Source organism: Rutilus rutilus (genome assembly GCF_951802725.1).
Source record: "Rutilus rutilus genome assembly, chromosome: 9".
Taxonomy (NCBI): domain Eukaryota; kingdom Metazoa; phylum Chordata; class Actinopteri; order Cypriniformes; family Leuciscidae; genus Rutilus; species Rutilus rutilus.
In genome coordinates this window covers 24,345,038-24,356,790 of record NC_140223.1, presented here as the reverse complement: position 1 = coordinate 24,356,790, position 11,753 = coordinate 24,345,038, and the positions used below count along the sequence as shown (strand labels likewise).

Genomic DNA, 11,753 nt, shown 5'->3' with positions numbered 1-11,753 from the left:
GGCGATAATAAGACAGTTGTCGATAAAATTTAGCACCCTGATACCCTGAAGCCTCAGCAGAGCTAGAGCTGCATCCATGCATTTGGTTAATGTGCGAGGGGAGAGAGCTAGGCTGAACGGGAGAACCCAATATTGGAATGCTTCGCCCCGAAAGCGAACCTCAGGAACTTCCTGTGAGATGGAAGGATGGATAAGTGGAAGTATGCATCCCTTAGATCTATCGTGACAAACCACTCCTCAGATTTGATCTGACTCACGATGATGGGAATAGTGAATATCTTGAACCTGAATCTCCTCAGAGACCGATTCAAGTGTCTTAGATCTGAAATTGGCGCAACCTCCCATCCTTCTTGGGAACTATGAAGTAGCGGCTGTAGAACCCGGACTCCCTGTCCGGTGGAGGAACACGCTCTATGGCCTCCTGTACCAGCAGGGAGTTTTCTTCCTGTTCCAATACCCGACCCTGCACTGGGTCATCTGCAGTCCACACCACCCTGCTGAATTTTGGCTTGTAACCCTTCTCTATTGTGCGAAGGACCCAAGGAGAAATATTTGGCAGGTCTTGCCATGCTTTGAAATATTCTACTAAGGAAACCAGTCTCTCAAGACTGATTTCGGGTATTTTTCGAGATTCGTTCTCGATCCCTTGAAGTGGCTTTCCGGCAGAGTTTGGTCGAAACGAATCTCGATGTGTGGACGCGAGAGCTGCCTGGCCGCAAGCCTGTGGGGCAGACAGAGCAGCGTGCGTTCGCTGGAAACCGATCCTGAGGGCTCCCCAGAGGGGAGGCTCTTTCGGTTTCGTTCTCGCTCATTCCTCCACGGGGAGGACAGCCCTGCTATTTTCGTCTCGTTTTCAACACCCTGAAGCGAAGGACCGGCAGGGAAAAATAGAAAACGATTTTAAATAGAAAGCGTGTGTTCGCTGCTCATCATTTTAATTCCTCAGAATTAAATGCAGCCATAAACACTGGATAAGTGAAACACGGTCTGAATGGTAGGCTGAATTAAAATATCTAACTTCTTAAAGTCAGATAATATTCCATCATTTTAATTTTCTCAGAATTAAATGCAGTCATTATCACCAGACAATACTATTTTAATATGTATTTATATGGTCTCCTAATCTACACGCTGCCTCTGCAAATGTGAGATTCGAGCCATTTCAATATTTGGCTTTCATCCCTTAAGAAGAAAGTCAATAGGTGCAAGGCAGAAACATCCGACAGCGCACGGATGTACGTGTCAAGATATTTCTCAATGAACACTGCCAGCACCCTCAGGAGCTGACTGTGAATGCGTACCCAAACAGTATTATTTCACAGCTTGCATGTGTCCCTTTTATTGTAGACCCGTAATCTACACGCTGCCTCGGCTATGGAAAGCCAAGAACGCCAAAAACAAGTGAATTTTAACACGTCAACAACGCGTATTTCACGTGTATTCATGTGCGTGAAATAGCTGTTAAATACGCGTTGAATACGCGTGACAAATCAGCGCGTTAAATATGCGTATTCAACGTGCGTTAAATAAAATACACTTGAAATAAACGTAAAAAAAACAGTTAGTGGGTTAGTAGGGTCAGTGTCATTGGCTGCTGAAGACTTGGGTCTTACCATTTCTGTGAGCTTAGGGGGGTGTACCGTTCATAGATTAGGCTACCACTATTGAACATGCTTTAGATCAGCTATTTAGCCTATTTTTTTTTGTCCTTTTTTGTATAACCTATAGAAATAATATATTTAAATTGCAGTTTTATGAAAATGTAGTAAAAATAAAATTGCCTTGTTTTTCTCCACTCATGCCTTTTTGTAAATAAACACATTAGTGGACATTCTAGCTTTAACATCAAAGCATTAACATCTGTGTGGGGAAATCAGTTACAGTAGAGGTAAGCAATCAATGCAAGTTTAAGATACAGACCATTGTAATCAATATCTGTCTTTGGAAAACAACATGAGCTTTTGTTGTGCTTACTTTACAGCTATCGCAAGCAGGTGGCGCTTATTGAAACCTTTTTGTTCAGAGATTGGGCAATCATCACACAAACAGTAATTAGGTACACAGGTGATATTATCAATTTAAATGAATTTAAAGACTTAAAGTATTTTAATATGGTATTTAAGACTTTATATATAAGTATTTAAGAATTTCATGATTAGAATGAGAGCTTGTGCTCAGGTCAGGAAAGGTATAAGAACTTGATTTGTCTTTCCTGACAGCAGAAGTATTGTACTGCTACCCCAATTAAATATCCTCCTATTTCCTTTTCTTTTTTTTCCATTTTCTTTGTTTACTTGTGTAGGCCAAAGAAAATATCTAGACTGCAATTTTATGAAAAAATATTTTTACCAAGATAAGATTGCCCCCTTTTGCACATTAGTAGCATTCTAGCTGTAACACCATTTACCACAACTCAAGTTTTCTAACATTTGATTGGGGTAAAGTGTACAGATGTGCAATTGTAATATATATCTGTTAAATGTTAAAATTAAATTTATCACTATGGTGAGCAGGGTACCACCAAGATACTTCACAGGGACCAAATTAAAGAAACGTCCTATCTTAAAAGGATAGTTCACCCAAAATTGAAAATTCTGTCTTCATTTACTCACCCTCATGTTGTTCCAAACATGCATGAGCCTCTTTCTACTGATGAACACAAAATATATTTTGAAGAATATTGGTAACCAAAAAGTTGCTGTTCCCCATTGACTTCCATAGTATTTTTTCCATACTATGGAAGTTCCACACAAGAAAGAAACTCATGGAAGTTTGGAAAAACATAAGGGTAAGTAAATGGGTGAACTATCCCTTTAAGCCCTAAATTATGATCTGACAAGTTCAGCTTTTTAAATGGGTTCCAAATTGAAATCACAGTGGTTACTAAAGAGACAAGATATTACTCTGACTGAATTTGTTTCTGTAATACAGCCACAGGAAACCATTCTTGACGTTCTTACAGCCTCAGGAAACCATTCCATGTCATCATTTCAAGTCCTCCTTCACTCAGTGTCAGATATTCTGAACTAATAGTCTGGGCAATTTGTACTTAGACTTGTCAGCAGCTTAATATCCTTATATCTTATATATAGCTTCATATCCTTCATATCTTTAAACATACAATGCTTTAATAGTACAATAATATAAATGCAATAAATTAAACTGTACAATACTCAGATCTATATTTTCTACTGTATAGTTTCATAAGTAGAGTATATGTACTAGTAATCTTAATTTTTAAGATTTTATTTCTTTTCTTAAATTTGAGCAATGGTAATTTACACCCTGGGATCAATAAATATGTATTATCCGATTTATTTTTCACAAATGTGATGTATCTTACCAGGTTTCAAATATAAATAAATACTGTCTATGTTCTAAGGCTTATGTTATGAAGTCTTGGTGCCGTTTTTTTTTGTGGGCGGAGCTTAGGTGGTGGCAGAACGATCCCTCTGGCCGCTTCACTAATGTTAGTTTGCAAGTTTTGTTAGCTTGTTTTTTAACAATGACTGGAGAAAATCCAATTGTATCTTAATGTGCAAGGTCAATCACTGTACAGGACCGCGATTGTTATTTGCAAAAGTTAATTTTAACGGACATCCCAAATTGGCTGACCCGGCATACACGCTCATTCAATGGATGGACGATCTGACAGGATTAACGTCAACGCTACCTCCGGTTGAGTGGCCTGACCTCTACACCTACCCGACAGAGAAACCGAGGGTAAAGAGAAACTGAGGGCATATACATATTTAGATGCCTATTACTGTACTAAATGGTCACAAGACTTGTGTGGTAGCCTACGATCCGCAGTTCTGCCTAGCCAGCGCCATAGCCAGACATAAGACGACAATGTAAAGATTGACATTACGGTGCAATTTTAATGATGTGAATATCATTCTAGGTTATTCTAGAAATAAAAAATTCAGATACAGCATATTCATTTTTTAACTATGTATTTGATTACACTTTCTTACCAGGTTCTTCAAAAAGTCTAGTCACAATCAATCAAAACAATGTATACAATCATAGATGATTCACAAATAATCACAATAATTCAGAAAATATTATGCGATAAAATTTCAAATTGGAGCCTGTACTCCGTCGATTCTTGCACCCAACAACACAACAAGATGACATTTAATAACAATAATAATAATTTAAGCTCCTTATAGCCGAATCTGTGCTGGTTTGTATTGGCCGCCTCCAGTATTCCCTTTGTTTTGCCACCAGCTAACGCCGTGACATAACTGTGGCGTCGGCTCGAAATTGGGTCTATTCATACTATATAGAACGTACTTTTTTAACGGTCGCAAAGTACATTCTAATTTAAATGTAGTACCTACTCACATAGTACGCGATTTTGGACGCAGCTCCAGTCTATTGGTTTAAGCTTGCTAACTGTCTAGCCACACCCTAGCAACCATTTAGAGCACCCTAGCAACCCAAACCTAAAGAGGGATATCTTCAAATCTGAACGTCATAGAGTTGGTTTATATCATTCATACTGACAAGCATCCTTTGGAATTTCATCATTGGCACCTGCCAAGCCACTCCATTGCAACCAAACAGAGTACCCTAGCAACCGTTTAACAAGACCTATATCTCTGCATCAGAACATTAGGCGTTTCTCAATGTCAAGGAAGGATCCTCGGAAGCCAGAATTTCGAGGATGCTACGTCATCGACATCCGTCTAAGGACTGTTCCAATGTCGAGGATCCTCGGAATTTCCACCAAGGACTGAGTCCTTCGTTCGAAAAATATCCCATATACAGGAAAGGATGGATATGTGTAGCCTTCGCGCTCTTCGCGCTTTCAAATCACCCACAATCCTATGCGCGCAGCTTTGCTATCTTGTTCAAAAAATTCAAAATGTTGGACGTTAACGGAGTCAGAGCGTTAACAGGTCAATATGCTTTCAAATGTAAATATATTTACGTTACCAAACATTTGTTTTAAAAAATAATTACATCCATTATGTTATGGGTCAAATTGACCTGCACTGTTTAAACACACTTGACAGTCAAATAATCAATATGATTAAAAAGGAGTTTATTGATTTAAAAACGATTATATTGCCTGAGTGAACAGAACTGCGTCCACAGCAACGCTCTGTTTTTCATTTTCACTGACATAATGACGCACTGACGTGCACTTGCTAGCATGTTCCATTTACGTGTTCTCCGAATGCTAAAGAGGAGCCTCGCCTAGCCTCTGAAGGAAGTGACTTGGAAGGACCAGTCCTGCCAAGGAAGTATCCTTGACATTGAGAAACACCTATTGTATAGAGATGGGGGTTGGCTCTTTTGACTCATGCTAGCAAACAACACTTTCACCATGCTATACATGCTAGCTGTGAATAGCTACATGCTAATTGCAATTAGCTTAGGGTTAGGGCATCATGCTAGCATCTTGCTAGCAAACATAATAATCATGCTAGCATTATGCTAGCAACATGCTAATCATGCTAGCAGCATGTTAATCATGCTAGCAGCATGTTAATCATGCTAGCATCTATTGTTAAAAACATGCTAGCAACATGCTAATCAAGGTAGCATAATGTTAATCATGCTAACATTATGCTAGCAACATGCTAATCATGCTAGCATCATTCTAGCAACATGTTAATCATAGTAACTCATGCTAGAATGTGGTAAATCGTAGTAAATCATGGTAAATCATGCTACAATGTGGTAAATCGTGGTAAATCATGCTAGAAACATGGTAAACCATGGCAAATCATACTAGAACGTGGTATCATAATATGTTAGCATCTGCCCAGGGCCGAGTTTTGCCACTGCAAGCACCACTCACATTTTCTTCAGGAAATGTACATTCTGGTTTTATAGTATTCTATACAGTGATAAAGGCTATGTCGAATAGCATTGCTTTATAATTGCACTTTATTCTTATGAAAATACCAGAGATGTCTAGAAAAACACAGATTAACCAAAATTGTTGCAGTTTTATGTTTATTGTCTTCATATTTCATCAGTCAAAACACTCTTTGTCCATATAAGGGATTTTCTTGAACTTCATATGTTTTATGACTTCTGTAGTCTCATTTGGGTCATACTCTGGCTACGAATATGAATGAAACGATGGCGATTACACGCCCTTCGATTAGGACCAGTTACAGGTGCATAAGCTTTCCTGACAAAAATTAAGAAATGACCATCACAGATTTTTATCATAATACATTTATATTTTATAAAAAAAAATTAGAGCTTTTTAATGATTTATAGGAAAATAAAGCTGTATTTTCAAGTGCTTAACTAATAAGGATGGATGTTGTTTGGATTGTGATTAGTGATATTGGACTATATAAACAAAACTGACTTATTTTTTATGTTAAGCAAGAGCTGTTATGTTCCTGCTGTCTGACATTTTCTGTCTGACATTTTCTTGGCACATAAAGAAAATGTTTTCTCACTCATTACTCTTTCTGGTTTATTTACATCACATTTTCCAGTATGCCCAGCTAGTGTTTCTCGTGTGCACGTACAAGTTCCCAAACTAACAATATAAACAACAAATACAATAGGTTCAACAACATAAGTAATTTTCCTCTGCAATATTAACAGGAACTAGGTTTTATGTTCCGTCTCATGACAAACATACTGAATGTATATAATTTAAGCACTGTAAATGTTGGAATCAAAGGTACCACAAATTTCTAAATTGCTGAAAGTTAAAAATCAATTTTCAGGAGACCTTCAAAGGCTTACATTACTGTTCCTGGCATTCAGTCCAATTCAAAAACGACTGGAATATGTTGTATGTTTTGTAAAATGGAGATATTATCTAAAGTTGAGGACTTTAAGACAATAGCAACAGTTTAACCACCTATTTAAATAAAGCACATCAGAGCAACCGTAAAGGAAAACCAATTTGTTTCTTTTGAAAATGACTTCTAAATACCTTTTTTACCTCTTCTGTTCTCAAACAATAAATAAGGGGGTTGATCATGGGTGGTAGCAGACTATATATCATAATAATGACTAATCGCAAATCAGTGCTGAATTTTATACCGATATTGCCAGACAAATAATTAAATAACCTGGGTAGGAAAAAGAGAGCAATTATGATGAGCTGAGGACTACAGGTGGAAAAAGTCTTCAGTCTTCCTTGAGTACCTGAAATTTGCATAACTGCTGCAAAGATGGAGCAGTATGAAAAAATAATAAGAGCAAAGGGCCCCAACAGTATTGCAAAGGCATAGATGAGAGCTGGAACACTATATGGTGTTCTGTCTGTGCATGCCAGTGTTGTGATGGAAAAATGATCACAGTAACAGTGTATAATGGTGTTTTCTGTACAATAAGGGAGTGGGTAAGCTCGAATGACCATTGCCAACGGGCCTAAGGAGCCCAAAATCCAAGAGCCAAAAAAAAGAAAGAGCACATTTCTGTTTGTCATGATACTATGATATTGAAGTGGGTAACATATTGCTACATATCGATCTATAGCAATTATTGCCAGAACAAGTGAACAGACACTACCTAAATAATGTACAAAGAACATCTGAACAAAGCAACCCAAGAATGAAATGGTTCCATCTTGGAACCAATACCTGCTAATTATCTTTGGTAATGTTGTGGAGCTGAATAATACATCACACACAACAAGATTTATAATGAAATAATATACAGGCTTCTGAAGGCTCTTAGTCATTACAAACAATGTAAAAAATACAGCATTTCCCACCAAAGTAAATGCATAAACAAAAAACAGAAGTGCTGATACAAGGCCATAGTAATGAGGCTGAAGTCCAGGAAAGCCAACTATGACAAAATCCTTTACAAAGCTGATGTTTTCCATTGACAAGATGAATATTAGTCCTTAGGGAAATCTTTTTATGCGTCTCCTTTCTGTATGTATAAAATATATAATTTAATATTAGTACAATATATATATATATATATATATATATATATATATATATATATATATATATATATATATATATATATAACTAGTTTTTTTACTTTATAATGTACTTGCTATAGAATATACTATAACTGTAATAATATCAATAGCTGGATAGTTATAATAAATTATAATAAAGAATGAAAAGAAACAAACCTGTCTTTTTCACAGACTACTGTTAAAGTGCATTCTGCTCCTTACACTGAGATATGCAGGTCTGTTTTTTTATATATCTGACATGTACATTGTAAAAAGTCTATGGCCTGAAAAACAGATGACGCAGTTGCTCCAGGGACAGTGACAAAATTGCCATGTATTTCTTATAACCTCTTAAACGTTACATTACAGTTCTACCAGAAAGACTCAGAAGGCAAGATGACATCACAATAACATTTATTAATTAAAAGACCAGAAAATGAAAACAAAAATATTGGATGGTGAAGTTCTTTGGTGCAGGCCTCATCCATAGTTTACATTCGGAGGGTAGCGGACTTTGCATATCTTGCCTGAAGATGAAGGCAGGAACGCAGCTGACCCCGGGGAGGTATGGACAGGGACCATCCTGGTGGTGTTGGGGAGGATGGAGGTGAATGTTTGCATCATCATCTGCAAACTCAAACATGTATAAGTAACGATCTTTTATACTCCAAGTATTAGTGATTGGATAGACCAGAAAGTAATGAGTGACGTAACATTTGAGTCTTCCTGACAGAACTTTACGCTAGAGCTTTTAATTTTTTCTTAACTCACCAATGAACTCCATTCTCTGAATCAAATGCTCAGTGGTCTAAATATATTTGTCAATTAAACCACTCTTTTGGAAAAACATTACACAAGTTCAGGTAGTTGTACACCATTTGTATATGTCATGCACTCTTTTGTGCAAAACTCTAAACACATTCTCACTTACTAAAACACATTTTGCACGGCGATGCACTGTCATGATTCCTGTCATGTGTTTAAAGACTTTTAAGTTGAAGTGTTTTCTGTTTGTATTGTTTCTGTGTTCTCTTCCTGTGTTCAATTTCTGTTTTATAGTTACCCTTGTTTGTCTCTATCAGGGGCGTAGGAGCAATTTTGAACCTGGGGGGGACAGTAAATGCTAGGGGGGTTCGGGGGAAATTCCCCGAATTTTTTTTATTTTATTTTTTTATATATAAAGCACTTAAATGCTCATTTCTAATGACTTTTGGGAACAGACTGTACTACTTAGTTTGGTTGTAAGAGGGTATATGCAGTGACAGACTGGGTAGATTATAAAAACAGAGAGAAGCAATCTAATATAACTACAACCAGGGGTTCAATGGGGATTTATTATATGGGGGGGCTCTCCCTAGGGGGGTCCAGGGGTATGCCCCCCCGGGAATTTTTTTGAAAAATAAACCATCAAATGGCATTTTCTGGAGAGTTTTGTGCAAAGAAATGGAGAAATTGAGTCTTACATGATATGTGAAAAACTGCAAGGTTAAGAGCATAGCCTATACTTTGCATTGTTGTAGTATCAACAGGTATTAGGACATTTAGCATTTACATTACTGTTAATCAGCAGTGGTGAAATGTAACGAAGTATAAATAGCCTACTTCGTTACTTTACTGAAGTAGGCTACATTTTTCACGTAGTTGTATCTTTACCTATCTGTAGGTTACTTTACTTAAGTAGAATCAATAGTGCATAGGCCTACTTTTGACTTTTACTTCGTTACATTTTGCAGCAATTATTATATTTTCTGCTCCACTACATTTCTACAATGTTTCGTTACATTTTCTGATCAGTTTTTCCCCTGCCAAAACAGGGATTGAAAAAAATCTCCTGTTTTCGGTGCTGATGCGGTGACGCGTTCATGTAGCCTAACATAAGGGTGGCGCTGCCAATAAAGCGCCTAAAAGCTGTCACAAAGAACTGGCAAAAGTAATGATTATGAATATGTAAAATATAGCAAGGAGACATTTTAATTGTTTATTAATAAACAAGTGTTTTCTGTGTCAGTGCCCTGCATAGATGAAGTTGACGATGCTGACTCGCAATCTTCGCAGTAGTGAACGCGCCAGAGAGAAATGCACATTTCATATGGATTATACAAGCAGCAGTCTGCTTTCTTTCGTTTTGAATTGTTCTGTTTAAAAGAAGACATTTCAAGCTTTCTATAGATATTTCTCAGGTCTGTCAGGCAAGTAGGCTACCTTATATGCTGAGTTTCGGTTCATTTGTGAGACGAGCTCCAGTTCACGTGCCGGCGCCTATTGTCTGCTATATTTACTTCTTAATTATTAAATCCTAGCAATTGGTTGATGAAACATTGATTAAAATGAAGATATCATTAATACAAAACAAAATAAATTTTAAAGAAAGGCTTTGTGTTTTCTGTTTGATGTCTCTGTGAAAGTTTTAAACAGTCTTTTAGTGCCGCTTTCAGAGCGCTCACGTCCGTATGTTTTTCCTCATAAATGCGAACATGAAAAATAAAATAAAATGAATATGTTCTGTTCTGTGGAGAGCCGACCCTTCTTCATCCGGTGGGTAGTACTTTGGTTTGCAGTTTAATTCACAGAATTACAAAAAAAATATTTTGCCACCTAAAAGTTAAAGATTTTTTGTGTCATGTCCACGGCATGTGTTGCCTATTTCCCTCATATTAAATATAAAACGCATGTGTAGACTGATATTTCTTTATTAAAGGGAGTATGGATATATAAACAGTTTCAATATATTGGTAGGCCTATTAAATGCATTTTCTGAGAATTTATATTTCAAGTTTTACTGCAAATGTCATGCCCATAACGCTGGAATTGACATCACTTGATTACACATTGTATTACCTTGTTATGATATGGTGACCCATACAATGTGCCAAACATATTTTCCTTACCTTGTCATTCAAGGCCAGGACACTTTTTGTACAACCAACGTTGTGCTGAACTTGACAAAATTGATCTGCAGCGGCGGCCAGCAGCTCGTGAGGTTTTTTCAAGGCAGTAGAAGGTTCTGGAACTTTTGCACGCTTCCACATCCAAATAACATTTGTTATTGTAACAAAGTAAACTAATTTTCCAAAAGTATAGTAATGACAACTTACTTCGCCCTCCACACCACCTCTCTCCTGGACTTGTGTCTATTACAGTTTTTCTCAATTGTTTACACACATTTTCTGAAAGCATGCCTCATACTCTCATAACTCTACACACAAATCAAAACACACACACACACACACACACACACACACACACACACACACACACACACACACACACACACAGAACGGGCAAAACCCCTCAATTCTCCTGCAAAATGAAACTTTACATTCAAAACAATGTTCCCTTTCGTGGTCACTACGAGTTACGTCAGTGACGACGAATGGGGTTTCGATTAGAAAGCCTCTCACCTTCGAGTATACAAAACGAGCCAATGGCAATAAAATGCCATGGGTCTGCGGAATTTGCAAAGTATAAGTCCGCCCCACCTCGTGGGTATATAAGGAAGTACGCTGGCAACATGCAGATATGTTTTCGCTTCGGAGCCAAGAGTTCTCTTCACTCCTACAAGCCATTCTGAATCATCTTCACTCTACGAGACGAGCGGCTCTTCAGTGTGTTGGTGTGACGGCGCGTTCCAGCATGATCGCATTGCCTGCTGCTGATCTGTGCAGTGATCTGCCGACAGTGTGTGTGTTTCTCCCTGGGCGCTTCAGCATTCCGCTGAGCTTTTTCCTCTCTCTAAAAGAGCTGCACGCGGCACGTCTTTTTCAAGACGGCTCGCCCGTGTATTTACTGGATGTGGGCACGTGATTCATCTGCCTAACGGTCACGAGCGCTGTTTCGCGTGTTG

General features: G+C 37.8%; 1 protein-coding gene across 1 annotated transcript; it reads right to left on the bottom strand.

Moving 5' to 3' along the window:
- Positions 1–6,865: 6,865 nt before the first annotated feature.
- Positions 6,866–7,822, bottom strand: LOC311297509 (olfactory receptor 2A7-like; the record flags this gene model as incomplete). Its single annotated transcript, XM_084419828.1, has 1 exon — positions 6,866–7,822. One exon carries the CDS (start codon positions 7,820–7,822, stop codon positions 6,866–6,868), a length of 957 nt encoding a protein of 318 aa, XP_084275954.1.
- Positions 7,823–11,753: the final 3,931 nt, after the last annotated feature.